Source organism: Candoia aspera, chromosome 5, assembly GCF_035149785.1.
Source record: "Candoia aspera isolate rCanAsp1 chromosome 5, rCanAsp1.hap2, whole genome shotgun sequence".
NCBI lineage: Eukaryota > Metazoa > Chordata > Lepidosauria > Squamata > Boidae > Candoia > Candoia aspera.
Window position 1 is genome coordinate 77,385,221 of NC_086157.1, and position 26,418 is coordinate 77,411,638.

At 40.7% G+C, this 26,418-nt stretch overlaps 1 protein-coding gene across 2 annotated transcripts in view; it reads right to left on the reverse strand.

Moving 5' to 3' along the window:
• The window catches only part of EPHA6 (EPH receptor A6), a 406,991-nt gene that overhangs the window by 272,038 nt on the left and 108,535 nt on the right, over positions 1-26,418 (reverse strand). For both annotated transcript variants that reach the window (XM_063305542.1, XM_063305541.1), the window contains exons 2-3: positions 15,916-16,071; positions 3,852-4,187 (exon numbers count right to left, since the gene is read on the reverse strand). In XM_063305542.1, the coding sequence (XP_063161612.1) occupies positions 3,852-4,187; positions 15,916-16,071 (492 nt within the window). The remainder of the gene's footprint in view (positions 1-3,851; positions 4,188-15,915; positions 16,072-26,418) is intronic.

Consider the following 26,418-nt stretch of genomic DNA (forward strand, 5'->3'; position numbering starts at 1 on the left):
TTTTCCATTATCCAGCGGATATTGGCAATTTGGTCCCTAGTTCCTCTGCCTTTTCTAAACCCAGCTTGTACATCTGGCAATTCTCGCTCCATGAACTGCTGAAGTCTACCTTGCAGGATCTTGAGCATTACCTTACTGGCATGTGAAATGAGTGCCACTGTTCGATAGTTTGAACATTCTTTAGTGTTTCCCTTTTTTGGTATGGGGATATAAGTCGATTTTTTCCAGTCTGATGGCCATTCTTGTGTTTTCCAAATTTGCTGGCGTATAGCATGCATTACCTTGACAGCATCATCTTGCAAGATTTTGAACAGTTCAGCTGGGATGCCGTCGTCTCGTGCTGCCTTGTTATTAGCAATGCTTCTTAAAGCCCATTCAACCTCACTCTTCAGGATGTCTGGCTCTAGCTCACTGACCACACCGTCAAAGCTATCCCCGATATTGTTATCCTTCCTATACAGGTCTTCTGTATATTCTTGCCACCTTTTCTTGATCTCTTCTTCTTCTGTTAGGTCCTTGCCACCTTTGTTTTTGATCATACCCATTTTTGCCTGGAATTTACCTCCAGTGTTTCTAATTTTCTGGAAGAGGTCTCTTGTCCTTCCTATTCTATTGTCTTCTTCCACTTCCGCGCATTGCTTGTTTAAAAATAATTCCTTATCTCTTCCGGCTAACCTCTGGAATTTTGCATTTAATTGGGCATATCTCCCCCTATCACTGTTGCCTTTTGCTTTCCTTCTTTCTTGGGCTACTTCTAGTGTCTCAGCAGACAGCCATTTTGCCTTCTTGGTTTTCTCGTTCTTTGGGATGTATTTTGTTGACGCCTCCTGAAGAATGTTGCAAACTTCTGTCCAGAGTTCTTCCGGGACCCTATCTACTAAGTCCAGTCCCTTAAATCTATTCTTCACCTTCACTGCTTATGCCTTAGGAATATTAGTGAGCTCATATCTAGCTGATCTGTGGGTCTTCCCTAATCTCTTGAGTCTGATCCTAAATTGTGCAATAAGAAGTTCGTGATCGGAACTACAGTCAGCTCCAGGTCTTGTTTTTACCGACTGTACAGATGTCCGCCACCTTTGGCTGCAAAGGATGTAGTCAATCTGATTTCGGTGTTGTCCATCTGGTGAAGTCCGTGTATAAAGCCGTCTCTTAGGTAGTTGGAATAGAGTGTTTGTTATGCACATTGAGTTGTCTTGGCAAAATTCTATCAGCCTATGTCCTGCTTTGTTTTGTTCTCCCAGGCCATGCTTACCTGTAATCCCAGGTGTCATTTGACTGCCTACCTTAGCATTCCAGTCTCCCGTGATGAAAATAACATCTCTTTTAGGCGTGTTGTCCAGTAGGTGCTGCAGATCCTCACAGAACCGCTCTACTTCACCTTCTTCAGCATCTGTGGTTGGGGCGTATATTTGGATCACTATGATGTTAGATGGCTTGCCCTGAATTCAAATTGAGATCATTTGATCGTTTTTGGGATTGTATCCAAGCCCTGCTTTAGCCACGGTTTAGCTCATGGCATCATTGAGGTGCTCAAGCTCCAGCACCACGACGAGGTAACAATCCTTTGCTGAAGCTCCTGTGCTTACCTAGAGATTTAGCATCGCAGAATGCTCAGCCGCATCTCCCAATTCTTTACCTCTGGTTCAAGCTGTTTAGGGGCTTAATTTGGTTTATTTTCTCTTTATCCATTTTATTGTGTTCTTCAGATGTAGATATAGGCATCTCCTGAACTGTGATATTTTTGTATTATAGATCTTGATAACTGTATATCTCAACTTAGTAAAACGTAAATAAAAGCACATTACCTAACCCTAATTTTTAATCTCACAGGATTTTTGTGCAAACATAAAAAAATCTAGGAATTTAATCTTTTTTAGCATATTCCCTATTTTAGTTTCTCAATAATAACTGCACGGAGCACTATCGTTCATCATCTCGCAATTTACAGAACTGCTTCTCTTACTGTCAGTTACCATGCTCCATTACACAAAGTGTTGGAATCAGACTGGTTAGTTCTACTTCGTAACATAATTCAGTGAGAATATTTTCCTTTACTTAAAATTTATCCTATTTCAGGTTTCATCCTCTCTCTCACACAGTTTCTTGGAAGATTATCAGCTTTATTTTCAGGTAACAGAGTTAGCAATATACTCAGGAATGTCAAACAAAGTAAAGGCTTGCCTGCAAAGTCTAAAGCTTGTCCAAGATTCAAGAGCCCAGTCAAGGTTGGCAGCTAATCCAAGGGCCTAAGGTTCAAGAACGAAATTCCTACACAGGGTTCACACCCAAACTAGATGTTGTTTCCAGCAAAGAGAAGAGAGGGAGCCAAGCTTCTTATATAGGCTGCAGCCAACTGTCACTAATTGGAATGTTTACTCTGTTGCTTGGCAAATAACCTAATAAAGCCTCTGTTCTGGTCTCCTTTCTACTGGGCCATGACAAAACTGGAGAAACAATCAGCACAACAGAAAAAAGGTCTGTCCAATTCTTAGTACTAACCAAACAATTATATACTCTATTGTTTATTTATTTATTTATTGCATTTATTTCTAAATAGATCAATCATCTGCAGCAATTCTAATAAAAAGTATCTCATACACTAGGAAAACATAATATTTTCGATATAAATGATTAAATCCATTAAAGTAAATAATGGGATTAAAGCAGCTTAATGCTACACTCTGATACACTTTCAGTTGTAGATTACAGGCATTATTTAACAATGTATGGCTCTCAAGATTATTCATTTATCTAACTGATTTATATCCTACCATTTATCCAAAGAAGGCCACTCAAGCCACTAATACTAAAATAAAAGATCTCAATTAAAAAAAAATCAAACTGAACAAAATTTAAAATGATACATGAATGATAAAACCCACAATAAAAATATTAAAATTTGTCAAAATACAGATTAAAGAAATGTTCTTCTTCTTCTTCTTAAAACTAGAGAAACCTTTCCCATGTATATGTAGTAATATTTGCAATGGATGTTACTGTCCAGAAGAGGTGTCCACGAGGGAAGTAAAAAATCAAGATTGCAGCCACAATCACATGATTATAGCCTACCTTTTTACATGCATCACATGTACACACAGGTAAAAAAAAGGCAGAGCTTCAATCATATGATCACAGCTGCCCTCTTGAATTTTTTGACCCCTGTGGATGCCCCTGCTGCTCAGTCAGATAAATATGTATTTGTATTTTAGTACAAATGTAGAATGCTGGATAAACTGCAAGATCTTTAAATTCGTATTTGACAATGTCTTTATAAAAAACCAACAATTCATCAATTTGATGTTTATTAATACAAACTTGTAAATATACAGTATGTATTGTTGCTGCTTAAAATGAACGTTACATTTGGACCTAACAAACCAGCTACTGAGGTAATTTTTGTGAAATTAAATTAATGAAGTGTGCATTAATAAGTTAAATAACTGAAGTATAGTTCTGCACAGATAAACACGGGTTTCTTTATCTTATTGATAGCTGACTCTTAAAATAAAAGTCACAAGCTACTTCTAAGACAGTAAATAGACTGTATAGGAGCAAAATTCACTGGATTATACACAAAATGGTAAAAATACAAATCTTTAAACTTGCGCAAGGAAAAATAAATGACATGAATCAGCATCTTTTGAATGAAGGTAAGTGAGGCTGGTTTTGTCAAATTGTTTCTGAAGTCTTATTATATATCTTGCAACCATTTTTCCCAAATAGGACTATGGAAGAATAAATAATCTGAGAAAGAACAAGCCTACTTCCTTCATATTTACTCATAATCATTCACAAAATATATTGTTAACCATATCGTATAAGCTCTGATACACAAATAACAAGAAACTCACCATTTTGATCTGTGGTAATTGTGATGGCTGTGAACTGCTTCGGTGAAAAGCTTAATTCAGAGACACCATTCATGGCTTCTATTTCAAAAGTATAGTTCACGTGGGACACAAAATCAAGCACAGTTACTGAGGAATTTATTAGCCCATTATGTCTTGGAACAAATCGAATTCCTCCTCCACATATCTCACAGTGGCTGGTATCAGATCCACATTTTTTACAAATGACATTATAGGTAAGGTCTTTTCTCCCTCCTGTGTCAATTGGTGGACTCCATTCCAAAATAAGGGCTGTTTCATTTATATTAAAAATGACATTCCTTGGAGCAGAAGGTGGCCCTACAAAAGAAAAAAGAAAATAGTCTGCATAAATATTGATGTTTTATATTAACACACATTCACACATAACATACTTCCATCCTTGATTTACAAAAAACAAATTGTGTAGGCCAAATATATATATTATCATATACTGAAATAAATGAGACACAAGATGGGAAAAAAACCTTTTTAACTTCTCTGTGCAAATATCATATGGAAAGGAAGACTATTCATTTGTGCTCTTACAATAACATGTGCAAAATGTTCTATAGTAACTTAGACAAGATCAGAACTGAACTAGGCAGACACAAAGACATAAAACTAGGAACAAAATCAAATTGAGAATAGAATCCACATTCAGAACACATTCAGCATAAGACTTGCAGAATCTAGGCAGCTGATGAAACAGATATAAAATATGGGGCTTGACTGTTCTGAGATCTGAATTTTAACAAAATGATTGATAGTTTTGAAGCCTTTTGTATACTACTGTGCAATGGTCACCCATAACTTTATCAATGACTAACCAATTTGCCAGCAAACAAAAGCTGTAGCGAAGTATATAGAAAGAACTTATTTTAAAGTTTTTTTAAAAATTGACAGAAAAAGTAAATATGAATTCATTTTATTGTACACATATTATACAGGGTGCACATGACTTGCATGAATTGTTTTCCATTGGTGAAGAGCAGTTTGTTGGGATTATTTTTTGAGTTGTGAACTGTAGCAAAATAAAACACCAAACTGAAAAGTGTGGATTTCAGCATGCATATGCATATGCATTTTATATTCTCTTATATACTCAGGAGAACCAAAATCAAGTTATTCATATAAAAATATCAGTGGATCTTTTGGATTTCTCATCTATACTCAAAAATCATGGAGCTGTAGTATTAATATGCTTCAAACGATCTTGGATACTGCCAATTTTGTCCTATAAGAATAAATGGGATAAATCTGACATCTGAGATCAGAAATATTCAAAAATTAGTGGAGTTCAGCCTCCGGGGACATACTGTCACTGATTTTAAAGTGGTTATTGTAAAAAAAAGAAAACACTTCTTGCTGGCTATACTGAGTGCTGTATCATAAAATTGTGAATGGCGAGTACTAATAATGCAGTTGTCACTGCCAATACTTCCTGTATTTCATTTGCCCTAATTCTTCCTTCCCCTCCAAGGCATATGGATATTTATTTGTAATTCAGGATGTAATAGATTGTATAGATGTAATAAATTGTAATCCATGGAAATGTAAGCCATAATAAATTTGTTAATTGCTATGATGCCACCAAAATCTTTGTTATTTCTGTATAGATAGCATCTGAAGAACAAATGATGCTCAAGTTATTATTTTTTTTTAAAAAAATACAATTTGCTAATGATTGTTCATAGCTCTGTGCACTAAAGCAACGTAGAGAGTATTTTAAACTTTGTTTACAACAAAAATATGATTTATTGTCAATTTGTCCTGCTATGAACAGGAAAATTGTTATCAGTTGTGGTAGGAGTGTTTAAAAGTGTATAAATGACAGCTTGCAGATTCTGAAGAAATAGACACCCTTCATACTCAAGGGCCCTCATGCCAATTTGCATGACGGTTAAATAGGTTTTTAATTGCCATTAAATTATGCCATCTAAACTGTGATTTCATGCAAATATTAAGCTGTAATGACATGCAGTGAATCATTTACTAAGATTTAGAACTTGAAACAAAGAGAGACAATTAATTCTAATCCACAGATTCTGCTAAATTATGTGTCATTGGGATTTTATGAATGTGGCCTGATTGCTTTGTTTTCACTTATAAATTATACATAGATTATATGTCACATTGGTGGGAAAAACCTGGCAGTCATAACCTTTTTGCAGACATCTGTGAGTAATACACTCTGGGATTTCCTTATGTTATATATTTTGTTTAGGCAAGCATATACATAGATGATTTTAAATTATGCATGCACTATATTCCAGTCTTCTTCAGATCTAACAAGTAGTAAATGCTACTTTTAATCAAAGGGCTTTTTCTAATTTTTTTATCTTGAAAAATAAGCTTCTATACTGTATCTCAAATTCCTCTTGAAACCACTTGATTTTCAAAAGGGTTTATTGCCCAGCTTGGTGTTAGAAAAATCATGCAAAATTCTTCCTGTGAATGGAAGGTTACTTACTTTATTCTTCAAGCTTTGCCTATGCAATTTAATTTTGCATTCTATAAATATAACAAGTTTTGCACCAATCAAGAAATTGTCTGCAACAAATTCTAAAAGTATTTCATTGTAAAAAAAAACAAATTAGCAGTGACTCATTGTAGTTATGTTTCTTTGCCAATTAATGTATCCTGGTTAGAAACTTAAATACTAAATACATTCAAATGTTAAGAATAAAATATTTACCTAGACAGGAAACAGGTATCAATGAATTTGGTTAATGCCTGTTTTTCACACAAGTTACTAAAACATTTAAACATTTTACTGTTCCTGTTGTCCTTCTATGTACTTAAAATTCAACAGTAGTTTAGATAAATATTTCAAAGGATTTAACTGTAGTATGTACAACCTTTAAAGTGCTTAAATTTGATAATGTTAACAACAATAGCAACAACAACAGTAAACTAATAATTCCTGTTGTCACCTCAGTGTAGAAGAACTCATTCTTTCCAATTCAAATAATTATTTCTCTGTTTCCAGATGGATAGCCACATTATTCTTTTGTGGCAACAACAGAGAAGCTTTTGGCATATTAAAGAGTAACCAATTTATAACCAGAGAACTTTTGCCTCAGAGAGGCTTTCAGCAAGTATGGCAAAATGGATAAGCTGTTGCATTTGCAGAATGATGGCATCAGAGATATTTGCTCGTCCTTGCCCCTCATGTCAATACTCATGCATGTATTGCTTCAAAATTTTTAAATTAGAGACATTTATATCAAAAGGCAAATAGAATATGTTCTTTCCCCATCTCTAGATTTTGGTGGCTGAAAATTATCTACTCTTTTTTTTCCCATATAGAACTGAACTATTCAGAATCCTTTCATTTATTTATATCTTCTTTCCTACGTATTACTGATATATAAAGACATATCAATAAACCACTAACAAAATAATAATTTTGATGTGATAGCATGCACAAGGAACTTCCTGTAGTGGTTTATCAAGGTATTAATCATGTAAAGGGAGAGAAATATGAAAATACATTGAAAGTTCTGACATTTTTAGGTGGGGATTAACATTCATAAGAGGACATAGACATCTGGACTTCAGGGTAATCACTTTTAGTGCTAAATTAAGTGAGACTAGTACTTATATTTTATTTTAACTTTAAAAAATAGAGCTGCTACTTGAAACAATGGCCTGAACCTGGCTACTCAGTGCTTTATAAATAGGGCTAATCTTCCCCTAAGTTTTATTTATTAGATTTATATTCCATCTTTCTTCCTGGTGGTGTATGTAATACTGACTCCTCAAGTTATTCCCCAATATCATCCTATGAGAAAGTTAGACTCAAAGATAATGACTGGTTCCAAATCTCCCAGTCACCTCAGTGAGTTTTAATGGCTGAGAGTAGACTTGAAACTGGGTCTCCTAGTAGCAGCATAATCACAGAAATGTTACTTGGAATACTGGCTTAGTTTCCTTCAATTAAAGAAAAGAGACTGGGGAGAGAAGAAAACATAAATTGTTTTACCCATTTGCAGTTGAAAACCGCAATCTGGTCAAACTGCATTGAACGATAGTGATGTATTTTGTTGGAAAATGTTGCAAAGTTTATTTCAATTGCCTAATTAAGCCTGAATTCAGGATAATATGATAAAAAAGCAAAATGCAGCAGACATATATTAAATATGGGGGAAATTGTATTTTGTAACCCAGAGGGTGCAAAGGTCAGTAGGCTGATGCATTGTAACTCTAACAAATATCATAGTGAGCACACTATTTATCACTCAGAAGATGCCCTCTGGTGTGGAGGTATGGGAAAGGAACAGGACCAAAGCATAAGATGAACTAAATACTATTTCGTACAATTCTTGTTTTCTGCTCTCAAGTCATCCCCAAGCTCATATTTGGACTTAAAAAAAAAAAATGGACCTGAAGCAGCTTGAATATTAGGCTGTGATAATAAAATCTTGTATGTGGATCTGAAAGGGAACTTTAGCATTATTTTTTTTAAAAAACATAGTTGACTATATTATGTGCCAGCCAGGATTCCTTTAGGGATGGCTGATGGGAAATGGAATCGCTCAATTTTATTTTAATTAGTCATTTGAATCTGATCCATAAAGTTATAGTTCCATTTTAAATTCTAGACACCACATGCATATTTTGGTATCTTGAAAGGGTCTAGTATTTATCTTCTCAAAGGCATTTTTAGTATTTTTATTTTATTTATATTTCAAATTTCCATCACCACCCATCTCTCCCAAAAAGGGGACCCTGGGTGGTTTACAATCAAAGTTAAAACATATAAATTACAATATAAATACTCTATAAAATAAAATAAATATACAGTAAAAAATATAAAATCCAGCAGCGAAGATCTTGTTTGTTGGGGAGAGATCTATAATAGCCACCCCCAAGATGAGCTCGTGCCCCTCCCACCCCAAGTGAGGCAGCAGAACCAGGTTTTTAGGTTCTTCCGGAAGTCTGGGAGTGAATGGGCCTGTCTCAGCTCCGGGGGCAGAATGTTCCAAAGGGTGGGTGCCACTGCAGAGAAGGCCCGCTACATGTATTATAGATATACTCCAGTGCATGCACACCATTTGTGTATGTTCATTCGATTTTGTATCTTTTTGTTTATAACCAGGAAAAAAAGCAGTTAGGATATGAATGCTTGAGATTTCAAATGTGCTCCAAAATAACCAATTACACATTTCATTTTCCTTTCTTAGGGTTACTTAATTTTTACTTAGTATGTCAATATGTTATTTATTGAATAGTCTTCAAGTTCACTTCAAGACTAAGGAAAGGAGAAGATTGGCAAAAGTATTGTATGCGTTATGATGTCAATATATATTTTGTAGAAGGTTATACCAGGAATGAAGAATGAATTCCAGGAGTGTACACCAAGAATATATATTCCCAGCAGGGTCACTCATGGTGTGAAAGTCATTGCAGCTGCCCAGCTAAAACAAGCAGGCACCAATATTGGGCAGCTGGAAGATTCTGGAGGTGGATGATCGCTTTAGTGACAACAGCAAAGGAATGCTTTCATACTTTGTGGAAGTGGAAGAAGGCAATGGTAAACTGTCATGAGTGCCGTTGAGCTGAAGACATCAGCGCAATGGCACACATGACAATAACAAGGAAACAGGGGAAGGGGCTCAAGGTAAGCAGCCATCAACTCACAAAGACGAAAGAACAAGATACAATGGCTAAACGGATCGCGAGGCACACCCAAGCTGTTAGCGCTAGCGCAACGGAGATCGCCCAGCTGACAGCAATCACCGGAGGAATAGGGAAACTGATGATGGGCGATCCCGGAGCGCCAGCGGGGCCTCGCAACCCCTCACCTACCGGCAAGACAGCATGTTGGACAAAGGGGGGGTGACGTAACCTCGAGTGAGGGGGCGCTGACCGGCGCGGGGTATTTAAACCCCGCACCGGCGCGCTCCTGTCACTCTCAGCTTTTTTCTACCACTGTATCTACACTACGAATAAACCAGAGCCTGCTTCAACGGAATCAGTGTCTGTGTGTTACTCGGAGGTAGGCAGCGCATGACATAAAGCTGAGAGTGCACAAACTCAGCCTCGCCGAGCCCCACCGGACGACATCGAGCCGCAGGAGGAGTAGACGGCGAGAAGACCAGGAACGATGAGGCCGGAGCGACGCGGACAAGGGGGGCGAGCCGCACGGCAAGAAGCAGAGGAGGACCGATCGAGGCCAGAGGCACCGCGGACTCCCGGAGCCATGGACGCACACCCGGCCCAACCCGAGCCTCAGCTCCAACCCCAAGGGCAGATGGCGACGGAGGCAACCCGGCCACGGGAGGGAGCAACATACCTCCCGAGACCAGCGGAGAACCCCGCGCCCCACATCGCACCCCAGCCACGGGCATGGAGCGGCAGCCCAACGGCGGTAAGCACGGGGGAGGACGAAGAAGCAACACAGCCGACGGCGGAGGAAGCGGGCCAACGGTCGGGAGTGCCTGAACCCCACCGGTGACCCACCCCCGCCGACACACCGATGGAACCGGCCCCAGCGGCGGCACAGATCGCGGACGGGGACGCACAAGCTAGACTCGCGGCCATGGAGACCCAACTGAAGGAACTCCGGACCATGCTTCAGTCGCTGATGTCCCCCGCGCCGCCCAACGATGTCCCCGCACAGGTCCACACCCCGAGCGAGGCACCGAACTCCCACGGGCCAGAGGACGGTCAACAAACGGCACAGGCGGACGACGCCACAGGCCGGGAAGCAAGAGGAAGGGGCTCACAAAACGCCCGGGCCCCAAAGGACTTCCCCATCTTCTTTGATGGGAACCCCATGAAACTGTCGTTCTTCATCACGAACGCCAGGGAGTTCATGGGGAGGCACGGACACTCCTATGACTCCGAAGCGGACAAGATCGCAGCCGTGGCGATCAAACTACAAGACCGGGCGGCGGACTGGTACGTCCAACTGTACGAGTCCAGCTCCCCCGCCCTCGCCAACTTCCACGCCTTCATCAACGAGATGAAGAGCTACTTTGAGGACCCACTAGCCAAAGTGAGGGCGAAAAGCGCACTCCAAAGACTTAAACAGGGCTCACGCACTGTCCCGGACTACGCCCTCGAGTTCAAAGCCCTCGCAGGGAAGGTCAACGACTGGTCCGAGACCACCCTGCTGGAAATGTTCAAAAGGGGGCTCAACCGCAACGTACTCCAATGGGCCCTCTACCGCGACGACCCAGAGACTCTACACGGGTGGATCCACCTCGCGGGGAAAGCAGAACACGCGCACCGCACCTTCCTCATGGCAATGACGGAAGACACGACCAACACCTGCCAAAAGGTACCCGCGCCACACGTGGGGACGGCCGGTCCCATATACCCAAGGAAGAAATTTAATCGCGGGCCCTGCGGGAGGTGTGGAAAACTGGGGCACAAGACGGCAGATTGCTTCGCCGGCCAGTGTGCCTAAACCCGCCCCGAAAACTAGCCTCAAACCACCTAACCCGCCGCCGCCCCCTCACCGCCGAATGACCGGAGCCACAGCGACACCAGAGGAAGGCTGGGACGCCTACTGGGGGGGAGAGGACGCCGTAGACCCAGACCAGCCGGCGGGAAACGCTCCCCGCCTGCCCTGAAACGCGTTGCGAGGCAGGCGGTGGGACAGCAGCGTGGACCACCTCGACGGAACGGCGAAAGCTCCGTTATAATGGCGGCAATCAAACTCTCTGCCGGCAATGGAGCCACCACGGCCGCGGCACTAGTGGACTCGGGGTGCTCGAAAAACCTCATCCACCCCGACCTAGTCGCCAAACTCGACCTCCGCTGCTCCCCCCTCCCCACGCCGCTGGCATTCCATCAGCTGGACGGCTCAACAGCGGGAGGGAAACCAGCCACGATGCAGACCGAGCCGGTCACCCTGCAAATGGGCACTCACACCGAACGCACATCGTTCGTTGTTACCCACATCGGACGACCCATTGCAGTCTTGGGGATGCCATGGCTCGCGACGAACAACCCGCGCATCGACTGGGAGACCCGCACCTTCATATTTGGCGACGGCGAGTACCGGGCGCCAGTTCCGGCGGGCAGAACCAACCCCACTGTAGGACGAGCAGAGGCGGCTACACAGGACAACGCAGCTACCACAGCAGACCTACCAGAACAATACGCTGACTTCTCCGAGGTCTTCGGAGAGGTGGAAGCTGACCAACTACCCCCCCACCGCAAGACGGACTGTCGGATTGACCTGCTGCCCGATGTCCCCTTACCTAGACCGAAGATCTACTCGATGACCCCGAAGGAGATGGCAACCCTCCGGGAGTTCATCAATAAAAACCTAGAGAGGGGATTCATAGAGCCAGCATGCTCACCGGTCGGAGCCCCCGTCTTATTCCGGGAGAAGAAAGACGGCACCCTACGGCTCTGCACCGACTACCGGGGCCTAAACGCGGCTTCCCTGTCCAACAAATACCCCTTACCCCTGGTAAAAGATATGCTCGCCCACCTGTCCACGGGCAAGGTCTTCTCCAAGCTGGACCTTCGCGAGGCGTACTACCGCATCCGAATCAGGGAGGGGGACGAATGGAAGACGGCGTTCAACTGCCCCCTAGGCGCCTTCCAGTACAAAGTGCTGCCGTTCGGACTCGCGGGAGCCCCGGGGGTGTTTATGCAGCTCATCAATGAGGTCCTGCATGAACACCTGTTCAAAGGGGTCCTCGTCTACATAGACGACGTCCTTATCTACACAAAAACGGACGAGGAACATGTGACCCTAGTCAGACAAGTCCTCGATAAGCTCAGAAGGGCGCAGCTCTATGCCAAACCCGCAAAGTGCGAATTCCATAAAGCGCGCCTAGACTACCTGGGGTACCGAATCTCCGGAGACGGCATAGAAATGGACCCCGCAAAAGTCGAGGCGGTGCTGAACTGGGAACGCCCCCGCAACAGACGCCAACTCCAGAGCTTCCTCGGCTTCGCGAATTTTTACAGATCATTCGCCCAGGGGTTCGCGGAGATAGCCCTCCCCCTAACGGACCTCCTCAAAACCAAAGGGGTGGGGGACACCCGATGCGCCAAGAACCCGGGCACAGTATTGAATTGGACTCCCGCGTGCCAGACCGCATTCAATAAGTTGAAAGCGCTGTTCACCACAGAGCCAATCCTCGCGCTCCCGGACCCAGAACGGCCGTTCGTGGTCCAAGCCGATGCCTCAGACTTCTCCTTGGGGGCCATCCTACTCCAAAAGGACCCCACGGGACTCCTGAAACCATGCGCCTACCTGTCGAGGAAATTCTCCGAGACGGAAAGGCGATGGCACGTCTGGGAGAAGGAAGCCTTCGCGGTAAAATTGGCGCCGGAAAGATGGAGACACCTACTCGAAGGAGCCGCCCAACCATTCGAGGTCTGGACCGACCACCGGAACCTCGAGGCCCTCCGAACGCCCAGACGCCTCAGCCCAAAACAGGTCCGATGGGCTCAATTCTTCAGCCGCTTCAACTTCCAGCTGAAGTTCATGCCGGGTAAAAAGAACTTCCTGGCTGACGCCCTTTCCCAACTGCCCCAAGACGAAGAGCCCGCACCAGACACCATTGGGACGGTCCTATCCGCTTCTCAACTGGGGATGGCCGTGACCACCCGGAGCGGCGCTCGGAGGCAGCTCGACTCTACGGCGCAACCGACGGCGGGACAACCTGTGACCAGACGACGCCAACCACAACTACCAGGGGGGATACGCACAGACCTCGCCGCCGCCCTCAAAACCGACCCCTGGTTCCTGGCAAACCCCGACAAGGTAACGATGGCACAGGACCTGGCATGGGGGGAAGGCAGAATCTATGTCCCGGACTCGCAACGCCAAGCGATCTTGCATAGATCCCACGACACCAAGCAAGCGGGACACTTTGGGTTCCTTAAAACCCTGCACCTAACAAGGCGTCAATTCTGGTGGCCCGCGCTAAGACGGGACGTGAAAGCTTACGTAGCGTCCTGCCCAACGTGCGCCAGAGCCAAACGGGCACCAGGCAAACCCTCGGGGCTTTTACAACAGGTGGCAGAACCCTCCCGCCCATGGGAGGAAATCTCCATGGATTTTATAGTGGACCTCCCACCCAGCCAGAAGAAAATGGCCATTTGGGTGGTGAAAGACTATTTTTCGAAACAGGGCAGCTGGAAGATTCTGGAGGTGGATGATCGCTTTAGTGACAACAGCAAAGGAATGCTTTCATACTGTGTGGAAGTGGAAGAAGGCAATGGTAAACCACTCCTGTATTTTACCAAGAAAATCATGAAGCTGCTAAGATGGAATTATAGTGAGAAAATGGAATGTAAAGAAGATTGACCATGGGAAAGCTCAACTCAGTGAAAGATGAAATTAATTGAGTTAATGTTCCAACCACTGATATAGAAGAATAGACTGACCAGTTTTATGATCAAGTTCAACCTGAAATTGACATAAATGCAAGTATGATCTGCTTCTTGTGGTTGGAGACTGGAATGCCAAATCTGGAAGTAGTAATGAGGAAAACATATATTATTGGTACAAGAGATTGGACGAATCAGCCTACATAGCAATACCAAAGAAAGGAGACTTAACAAACTGTGCAAACTATTGCACAATATCCTTAAATTCACAAGGTAGAATTATCCAACACAGATTAGAGCCCTACATGGAAAAAGAGATGCCAGATATTCAAGCTAGTTTTAGAAAAAGCTGAGGAACAAGAGACATTATTGCTGATTCATGCTGGATAATTGAGAAAGCCCAAGAACCCCAAAAAGGAGCCAATATGTGCTTCACTGATTACAGAGAGACCTTCAAGTGTTTCAACCATGTCAAGCTGTGAAATGTTCTTAGGAAAATGAGAATCCCAGAACATCTCATTGTCCTCATGTGGAATCTAAACACAAAACAGAATGCCACAGTGTGGCCAGAGCATAGTGAAACGGACTGGCTGCAGGTCAGCAAAGGATTAAGGCAAGACTGTACACTCTTTCCTTATTGATTCAATATACTTGATGAATATATATTGAGGGAAACTGGGTTTGGAAAAGATGACCATAGTTCTAAAACTGAAGGAAGAAACCTCAATAACCTTCAATATACTGAAGACACCACTCTGAAGGCTGAGAAAATGATCTAGAAGCTCTAGTAATGAAAGTCAGGGACCACAGTGAAAAAAGGGACTGAGATAAAATAATAACAGGTACTGCAACCAATTTTAGAACTGACAGTGAAGTTATTGAGGAGAGGATAGCTTACTGTTAGCTTAGGTTAACAGTAAAGAACCAGTAGTCAAAAAATACACTGCACAACTAGCACTTGGTAGGATAGCAATGAGGGCATTGGAAAAGAGATTCAGATGCCGTGATGTGCCTAAACCTACAAAGTTCAGAATTCTGCAGCCAATGTTTTTACTGTAACCATCTGTGGATGCAAAAGGTAGAGTTTGGAGAAGAAGGATACATGCTTTTGAACTCTGGTGTTCGAGTAGACTCGTGAGAATACCACGATATCCCAGAAAACAAACAAATGGAACATAGAACAAATCAGCCTAGAGTTCCCATTCAAGGCAGAAATTATCAGGCTCAAGTTATCACATTTTGGATACATTCTGTAATGTATCCAAATGCTTCCTTGAGAAGTCCATAATTCCAGGAAGGGTAGAGAAAAAGAAAAGATGATGGGCAGCAAGTGGATGGATGCAACTTTGGAAGACCTGAAGGGGCAGGACGGAAAATTTCATCCTTGAGAAGGTTTATTTATGTATTGCTAAGAGTTCACACCGACTTGATGGCACATAATCAATCAATCTTTTATCCATAAGATATATACACACACAGACACCCACAGACAAATGTGCACTAGTTTCCCCAAAAAGTTTCTAAAGTGTAATCATTCTATTAATAAAGGCATTGGTGCAGTGAAACAATGAAGTGTGTTGCGAGACTGATGAATACTTTTTCACTGTTTAAGAGTCTTAGGACTGAAGGAAAAGCTAATTTGCATTTTTGATTAGCAAAAACACATGCTGTTTTTATCCTTTAAGTTAATGAGAGGGATAAGGGAAGAATTTTAAACACCAGGATCAATTAAACTTACGGGTACATGCCATAGTTGGTGGATCCTTATCAGCTCGGAAGTAACCTTTTTCACACTGACATACAGATGTTGCTTCCATGAAGGCTTGGCTGTGTGGAGGGCACTTGGAACACTTTATATTTCCAGCAAATGCTTTATAGAATCCTGACCGGCAAGCTGTGAAAAAGAGGAAAGCAACTGATTAAGTATAACTGCCTATTTCTATATAAAAGCCAGTTTCCAGCATTTTCTCTGTCTTGAAGTATGGTCACACTGTAATGTGACTCAGAAATAGAATCCAGCCTTGGCGGAAAATATAAACATAAACATTTATATATTTATTTATTTACAGACTGTATTCTCAGTTATTCGAATCATGAAAGTGAGGATACAGGCAGCCCTACAACTGGGTCATCTGTGAGAATGTCTCTCTACTTTTTCATTGGGGTGTGGGGGTGGGGCTTCTGTTTCTAGGAGATTCAGTGCCCTAACTGCACTGAGAGGAATTGTGCAGGTTGTGTATGTAACCCTGTGTGCACAACAGACACCCAGGCAATACAACCTTGAATATTTTTATAACATAAAAACTGTCTAGTAATTATTATGCGTGCACACATAATATTTATTAATATTTTTATAGATTATATATTGCCTTTGGTCAGAATGTTATAGAAGCAATGCAAACGAGTAATCATCAGAATTGCATTAAGACACTAAGATTTCCCCATACATTTAATACTCAGAAGTAAATGGATGCTATTCCTCCATTTATCATATAGTAAAATCATAAATAAATTTAAAAAATCACAATATGCCACAAATCTTCATTATGTTACAAATGAGATTAAAAAAATTACAATCATTCACAGAGATCATGTTGCCTACTTCTTCCATATGCTACAATATCATATACTTCATGGAGGAAAGACAATATACTTTCTGAATAGTCCTTGTAGCCTAGTTCTGCTATTAATTTATCCCTAGGAGATAGGAGAAAAGCACTATATGAAATACGCTATATAAAAAAAAAGATGTCAGCTTTAACAACTCTGTACTCTTAAGGCTGAGAGGAACATTTGAAGTTTTGAGAGAAAATTTATCTGCAATGAGATGGAATTACCTCTATATAGACATTTTAGAAGTCTTTTGTGACAAATCACAAAACTCTGAATTACCAAAAGCAACTGTTGTTCCTTCCTTTCCTCCCAGAATGCTCTTTTTCTTACTAGCTAATTTCACTATCTTTTTCCTGTGCAGATGGGCACACTTAAATCAAACCTTTGATCACCTGCTATTTAATAATCTAATTTTTTTGATGATGCGGGGGCCAAGGGCATCTTTGTAAATAAATTTAAAGCTAGAGTCTAGTACTCTGCTTCTAGCATGCTACCTTCCTGACACTAATGTTAGTACAGAATTAGGTTTCCAAGAAAAAAATGTGAACTATACTAATTGTCCAAGTATATCAGAAAATGCTATGCAATGCTTGCATTTTTAATAATTTGTATCTTGGCTTAGGTGCAATAAGAATTACAGTTTTATATATACTTTAGGTAGATTACAGCTTCCAGATCTGGACTGCAAAAGTCTGAGTGACCATTAGATGTCAGCAAAGTGTAAGAGTCTTCTGTATCTCTTTACTGCCATCTTGTGCCTCTCTGGATTTTTGCAATCCAGATCTGGTAGAAGTTAATGGCAGTTATAAATTATGCAGATATGACACCCAAAGGACTATCAGATGCTGAAAAACATTGCCTATGCAAGAATCCAGAGTATGATTGGATTCTAGGGACTGATTAGGCTATGGTCTAACAATACTTACTATCATATACTCTGCATTTTCTTGTCTATCTATAAATTTACAAATAATCCAACTTTTCCAAAATTACTGCCATTGAACCAGCTGGCCAACAATCCATATGTGAAATCAGTTTTATGAACATATAGGCCTCTTTAAACATAAAAGCTAAACTAATGATTGATGTACATTCTTGACTATGATTGATTTACATTGTTGACTAAAGAGTGTAAGCTAAATAAATAGATATTTAAAAATAGCTGAAATTCCACTAACTGTAAATTCAAGAAGATGAAAAGAAGATCCAGAATTAATATCCTTTGCTTCCTTTCTCTGTCAAATATTAGACAGTTAAAATCCCTTCTTTCAAAGGAGACTTGTACCAAGCCTAGGTTGCTCTGTTAGGATTTTATAGGAGCAGAGATAACATGTCTTTTTTCTATTGCTTTTTAAAAAGCAAATTAAATACAGTATGTATATATGTGTGTGTGTGTGTGTGTGTGTACAGAAAACATCAGCAATTAAAAATAATTGAATATACTGTATAAACATGCATGTTCAATATTTCTACCCCAAATCATATTTGTAGAATGAAGGTAATCTATTAGGAGAATACTGTAAAAATTCCTGATAAATGGTGATCAGATTTGAATAAATTGATCTTTTACTGTTTTTAAAAAAAAAAAAATTTTTTCAGCAAATCCACACTTTAAACACCACTCATTCAACAAAAGATGTATTTTAATTTTCTGGTGTCTAACAAAATAAATTGATAATGGACCAAATTCATCTCCTGTGTTGGATCCATTTATGTCTTAGAAATAGGGATAAAGAACTATTAGCAGAACTGTAATTTCTTCACATTCTTTCTACCAAAAGGAATTATTAATTCTATTCGTTGCTTCCAGCTCTTCAACACAATCTAGAAATGTGATGACAAAACTCTCCTGCTCCACAGTGAAATAACTTTGAGGAAAATGAGCATATGTGGAGTAGAAACAATGTGTCACAGTTTCTATTCAGGGAATATTTTTAAACAGTTTACATTCTACATCATCATGAAAATATAATGCAACAAATACATGCCATTTACTTCTACGTCAATTGGTATACTGGAGTCTTGGGAGCTGGGCAGTATAGAAATTCTTGTAAGTAAGTAAATATTTGGCATACAGGTACATTATTAATTAATTTACTTAATTTATAAGTTGCTGGTCAGTAACTAATATCTCAGATTTGCATACAATTTAAAAACAAGACAGTCAAGTCATGAAAAGTGAAAAAGTCACACATTAATAAAAACCACAGCAAAACCTCTAATGAACAATATTAAGTCAGTTATCTTCAGCAAAGGATCGTTACCTTGTCGTGGTGCTGGAGCTTGAGCACCTCAATGATGCCATGAGCTAAACCGTGAAGGGCCACCCAAGACGGGAAGGTCATGACAGAGAGGTCAGACTAAATGCGATCCCTGGGGAAGGTAATGGCAACCCACCCCAGTATTCTTGCCGTGAAAACTAAATGGATCAGTACAACCAGAGATATGTCGGTATACCATCGGAAGATGAGACCCCCAGGTCGGAAGATGGTCAAAATGCTACTGGGGAGGAACAGAGGATGAGCTCAACTAGTCCCAGACGTGATGATGCAGCTAGTTCAAAGCCAAAAGGACGGCTAGCGGCCGACGGTGCTGGTGGTGAACGGCGAATCTGATGTTCTAAGGATCAACACACCATTGGAACCTGGAATGTAAGATCTATGAGCCAGGGCAAATTGGATGTGGTTATTGGTGAGATGTCAAGATTAAAGATAGACATTCTGGGCGTCAGTGAACTGAAATGGACTGGAATGGGCCACTTCACATCAAATGACCACCAGATCTACTACTGTGGACAAGAGGACCACAGAGGAAATGGAGTAGCCTTCATAATTAATAGTAAAGTGGCTAAAGCAGGGCTTGGATACAACCCAAAAAACGACAGAATGATCTCAATTCGAATTCAGGGCAAGCCATCTAACATCACAGTGATCCAAATATATGCCCCAACCACAAATGCTGAAGAAGCTGAAGTAGAGCAGTTCTATGAGGATCTGCAGCACCTACTGGACAACACGCCTAAAAGAGATGTTACTTTCATCACAGGAGACTGGAATGCTAAAGTGGGCAGTCAAATGACACCTCGAATTACAGGTAAGTATGGCCTGGGAGAACAAAATGAAGCAGGACATAGGCTGATAGAATTTTGCCAAGACAATTCACTCTGCATAACAAACACTCTCTTCCAGCAACCTAAGAGATGGCTTTATACATGGACTTCACCACATGGACAACACCGAAATCAGATTGACTACATCCTTTGCAGCCAAAGGTGGCGGACATCTGTACAGTCGGTAAAAACAAGACTTGGAGCTGACTGTAGTTCCGATCACGAACTTCTTATTGCACAATTTAGGATCAGACTCAAGAGATTAGGGAAGACCCACAGATCAGCTAGATATGAGCTCACTAATATTCCTAAGGCATATGCAGTGGAGGTGAAGAATCGATTTAAGGGACTGGACTTAGTAGATAGGGTCCCGGAAGAACTATGGACAGAAGTTGGCAGCATTGTTCAGGAGGTGGCAACAAAATACATCCCAAAGAAAGAGAAAACCTAGAAGGCAAAATGGCTGTCTGGTGAGACACTAGAAGTAGCCCAAGAAAGAAGGAAAGCAAAAGGCAACAGTGATAGGGGGAGATATGCCCAATTAAATGCAAAATTCCAGAGGTTAGCCAGAAGAGATAAGGAATTATTTTTAAACAAGCAATGTGCGGAAGTGGAAGAAGACAATAGAATAGGAAGGACAAGAGACCTCTTCCAGAAAATTAGAAACATTGGAGGTAAATTCCAGGCCAAAATGGGTATGATCAAAAACAAAGATGGCAAGGACCTAACAGAAGAAGAAGAGATCAAGAAAAGGTGGCAAGAATATACAGAAGACCCTTTATAGGAAGGATAACAATATCGGGGATAGCTTTGACGGTGTGGTCAGTGAGCTAGAGCCAGACATCCTGAAGAGTGAGGTTGAGTGGGCCTTAAGAAGCATTGCTAATAACAAGGCAGCAGGAGACGACGGCATCCCAGCTGAACTGTTCAAAATCTTGCAAGATGATGCTGTCAAGGTAATGCATGCTATATGCCAGCAAATTTGGAAAACACAAGAATGGCCATCAGATTGGAAAAAATCAACTTATATCCCCATACCAAAAAAGGGGAACACGAAAGAATTTTCAAACTATCGGACAGTGGCACTCATTTCGCATGCCAGTAAGGTAATGCTCAAGATCCTGCAATGTAGACTTCAGCAGTTCATGGAGTGAGAATTGCCAGATGTACAAGCTGGGTTTAGAAAAGGCAGAGGAACTAGAGACCAAATTGCCAATATCTGCTGGATAATGGAAAAAGCCAGGGAGTTTCAGAAAAACATCTATTTCTGTTTTATTGACTATTCTAAAGCCTTTGACTGTGTGGACCATAACAAATTGTGGCAAGTTCTTAGTGGTATGGGGATACCAAGTCATCTTGTATGCCTCCTGAAGAATCTGTATAATGACCAAGTAGCAACGGTAAGAACAGACCACGGAACAACGGACTGGTTTAAGATTGGGAAAGGAGTACGGCAGGGCTGTATACTCTCACCCTACCTATTCAACTTGTATGCAGAACACATCATGCAACAAGCTGGCCTTGAGGAATCCAAGGCTGGAGTTAAAATCTCTGGAAGAAACATGAACAATCTCAGATATGCAGATGATACCACTTTGATGGCTGAAAGCGAAGAGGATCTGAGGAGGTGAAAGAAGGAAGTGCAAAAGCTGGCTTGCAGCTCAACCTCAAAAAAACCAAGATTATGGCAACCAGCTTGATTGATAACTGGCAAATAGAGGGAGAAAATGTAGAAGCAGTGAAACACTTTGTATTCCTAGGTGCAAAGATTACTGCAGATGCTGACTGCAGTCAGGAAATCAGAAGACGCTTAATCCTTGGGAGAAGAGCAATGACAAATCTCGATAAAATAGTTAAGAGCAGAGTCATCATGAGACAACAAAGGCCCGCATAGTTAAAGCAATGGTGTTCCCTGTAGTAACATATGGCTGCGAGAGCTGGACCATAAGGAAGGCTGAGCGAAGGAAGATCGATGCTTTTGAACTGTGGTGTTGGAGGAAAATTCTGAGAGTGCCTTGGACTGCAAGAAGATCAAACCAGTCCATCCTCCAGGAAATAAAGCCAGATTGCTCACTTGAGGGAATGATATTAAAGGCAAAACTGAAATACTTTGGCCACATAATGAGAAGACAGGACACCCTGGAGAAGATGCTGATGCTAGGGAGAGTGGAGGGCAAAAGGAAGAGGGGCCGACCAAGGGCAAAATGGTTGGATGATATTCTAGAGGTGACGGACTCGCCCCTGGGGGAGCTGGGGGTGTTGACGACCGACAGGAAGCTCTGGCGTGGGCTGGTCCATGAAGTCACGAAGAGTCGGAAGCGACTAAATGAATAAACAACAACAAAGTCAGTTATAATTCCAAATGCTGGTATTTATGATAAAGTCTTCTATGGCTTCAGTGCTGGCAACATGAAAACAAACCATTACTTCTATAGTCACCTTTAGAATCCACCCCTAGAGGATTCCCACATGTTATCCAAGATACAGAAGACCCTTGGTGAAAACCATTCTTGAGGAAAGCAAATTCTGATGACAATCTTAGTCTTTTGGTACCGTGCAATAGCAGTCTTTTTCCCCCCCCTAGATTTGTAATACATTAATTTACCCCACAGTAATGCTGGTTAAGTCCCTAGTTATATTTTGTTTCATTTTTATTTACAAACAAAAACCTTTGCTGAAGAGTGAATTAAAATTGTCCAGACAAACAAGTTGACACTAGTTTGTCTAGATGATTCTGAATTCATGAAAAGGAGAACTAGAGATAGAGGTCATCAGCAGTTCAATAACCTAACTCAGTAGTATCAAAGAGCTTGGCAGAACAGATAACTCTGTGATAGAATCAGCCCTTCAAACTGGAGCAGAACTTCTTGGTACAATACCCTCCATCTAGAAGGCAGAGAACATGTTGAGAAATGACATGAAAAATCACAAAAAGATCCCAGAGCTTTACTGAGACAGTGCTCCTGTCCTTATCTTGGAAATAGTCATCCATTAGAACAATACAAGCAATTTTTGTATTGAAACCAAGTCTAAATTTAGTTTGAAATGGATCCATTATGGATTGATGAATCTGTCAAATTCAGTTCTGATCATTTTTCCAAATCTTAAACCTTTCTCAGTCCATTTGAAGATTAAGAGCATCAGCAACAAGATATCTCAGAACATCCCAAGTCAGCCATCTATGGTAAAGTAAATAAAATATTTGTTTAAATTGCCAAAATCTCATTAGGTAGCTAAACTAATGATATATTGGCCAGACATTATAGCTTTAATGTGAAAAATTTGAAATGCTTTCTAATCTCATAAGACAATACTAAAAACTCAAGGGAATTTTTACCGAAAGCCAAAATATCATAACATGTCATCATATATCAGAGCAACTTTGTGAAAAAATTAGATCTGACAAGATTGATTATAATTATTTCTTTTGGGTCAAGTCCAGAAATAGTTCCTGACCCCCACACATCAATTGAGTTGTTAAATAATGTAAGAAAATGTGAATGGATTTGGGTGCAAATTTATTCTAATATATTACTGTAAAAATAATTTTTGCAAATAATTTTCTTCAACATAAGACTTTCCCCCCTAATATATGCATAGTGATAAACTTTTATTTCAGTCTTTAAACCATTGCAAATTATATAAAATGGATGTATTAAAGGATACTTTTATTTTTACAATAAAAGTACTTAGAAAATACAAATTAGATTAGTTTGTATTAAGTGCTAATCAAATGAAAATCACCCTCAATAGTACAGATAACCAGTTTAATCTTCTGAAGTTGTGTAGCCATCATAGAGAATTCTTCAAGGAATAATCCCAACTGGCTATTTGATTTGATTCAATTTTTATAAATATATGAAGATTTATACATATATTTACCTGGTGTTTAGTCTATAGAGATCATCCTAATGGGGAGGCATAATTCAGGAAACATGTTTTGATGAATAGTAAGATTTCATTTCATAGCAACATCTGTCTAAAAATAACTAATAATCCAGTTATACTTTCATGCATGCTATATAGTGCAGAAACGTTATGGTTGATTTTACAAACCTATTGAAAAACCCTAAGGTCAGACATAAAATGAGATCATCATGGTGACTGGATACATTAAAATAAGAATCAGTCCCTTATAGATATAATATGATAACATGCTGAGAAAGTCCAAACAATCATAGTCTTGGAGTAACTGAACTGTGAAGAATGCTGATTGCTAGATTCAAAACGAAAGGAAATAAGGAAGCTCTTTTAACAGGTCAGTGCTTATGCGATCAGAATCTGAAATAAACATCTCAGTGCCCAGTGCAGTTGCAGCCAAGTAGAAGTATTTTCCCATCAAATTTTCACATGCAAGCTTTCCATAGAGACTTTACCAGAACCTGAATTACTGTCAAAGTTTGTCAAAATGTGCTTTAAACATTTCATAATGGTAATAAAAGAGAGGAAAGTATACAATAGAATAGGAAAAAATTCAGAAAGATCATTTATTTTTGTTACTATATATTTCAAAGGAATATATGTTCAATATTGTATTACAGATTTAAAATGAATAACATGTGAAAGAGAATTGTAACTCTTTGTGGTAAATGGAAATAAACACATGGTTCCCTAGAGGCTGGAAAGGCATATTTTCATTTAGAAATTAGAACATTAGTAACTGGTGGTATACTGAAACATTAGTGAACATACTGGGAAAGTGAGTTTCATTTATAGCACCATTTACCTAATTCTCTCCCCGACTCCCATATCTATACCAAACTGTTTCCAAAGGTTCATGCCTGATTGTCCATTATGTCCAAAATCATGGGTAAGCCATGCTAAATTTAAAGAAAAACTTTACAAAATTATGAATACAAAATTATTTATTTAAAACAGGGTCTCTCTCAAGGCAGTTGCAGTGTGAAAATAGTGTATAATCAAGCAGATGATGACAAAAACATTAACAAATCCATAAAATCTTGCAAAACATAACTTTACAACACTAAAATCAGATACAATGCAGCTTAATCCCAGAACAGATCAATAAAATCCTTTGAAGAACAGTCTAAAGAGAATTAATAGTTGTTTATAAGTTTCCAAAAGGCTGGCAGATATGGACCAGATGGAACCAAGAGGTTAGGAGCCCCTGCAGGAAAGGCTGTCTTTTAACAACTCGCAGCAGAATAAAAAGGGCTACTCTTGCATGTCTCAAAGTGCAGGCATACTGATATGGATGGTGGTGTTCCTAAAAATAACTTGAAGTATTTGAAATTGCAGTGTAAATGGATCAACAGTGTAATTTTTATGAATTAGCATGGAGTCCAGGAGGATTCTAAAACTTCACATTTGGTTAGAAGGGGAGTACAAACATGTGAATTGTTGATGACTGCCTGTTACGAATTTTTCAGGACATCCACATCTAGCTATTATGTTTTTAAAGCTATTAATGGCAGTAGATCTGGTAAAGCTATGGCTGTGATCTCAAGATATTGCAGATGTAGTTTATGAGTATAGCATATTTCAGGACTGTAATACTATTCTGAAAGTCTTCACATCTTCTAAATGTTGAAATTAGTATTGGCTGGATTATATTCAGCAAGAAGGTTAGGCTGAGTTCTGAAGCCATGTTTTTTCTTTTTACAATTACTAGACAAAGTATGCTAAGTTGGAGGAGAACTCAGAACTAGAACCCTAGGAGAGCAGATCAGAGAGAATAAGGTAACTCTCTGATCTGATTTTGGATCAGAAATTAAGATACTGCATGTGAGCTTGATTATTATCCTGCTCTACTTTGGCAGTATAGGCACAACCTGGATTCTTCTTAAATATTGTTTTTAATGGAATAGGTAAAGGTAAAGGTTTCCCTTGACATTAAGTCCAGTTGTGTCCGATTCTAGGGGGCGGTGCTCATCTCCGTTTCAAAGCCGAAGAGCCAGAGTTTGTCCGTAGACACTTCCGTGGTCATGTGGCCAGCATGACTACACGGAATGCCATTACCTGCCCGCCAAAGCGGTACCTATTAATCTACTCACATTTGCATGTTTTCAAACTGCTAGGTTGGCAGGAGCTGGGACTAGCAACGGGAGCTCACCCCGTCACACGGATTCGAACCGCCGACCTTCCGATCGGCAAGCTCAGCAGCTCAGTGGTTTAACCTGCAGTGCCACCGCGTCCCTTGGAATAGAGACCCTAGCAAATCATACTCTCTCTCTCTCTCTCTCTCTCTTAATTCCCCCCCCCCTCCCCTATGGACTTAAACTCCTGCTTTACAGAAGGTAATATGATTTAATTTATTACCTGAAATAACACAAATAATTTACATCTACTCTCAAGTGCTTTCAGTCCTTCAAGGAAGGTAGGGTCAGGAAACAGACTCCACAAGGACTACTGGAATTCAGTTGTAGAGTACAGGAGCAGAATCTTGAAAACCTGCCAAAGTTTCCCTCTGTCCTCTCTTGGCCTTGGAGGCTCAAATGAAGCATTCCCTTGAATAGGCTTGTCTAGTAATGCGCCCCTTCCACTTATAAGGACAAGGCA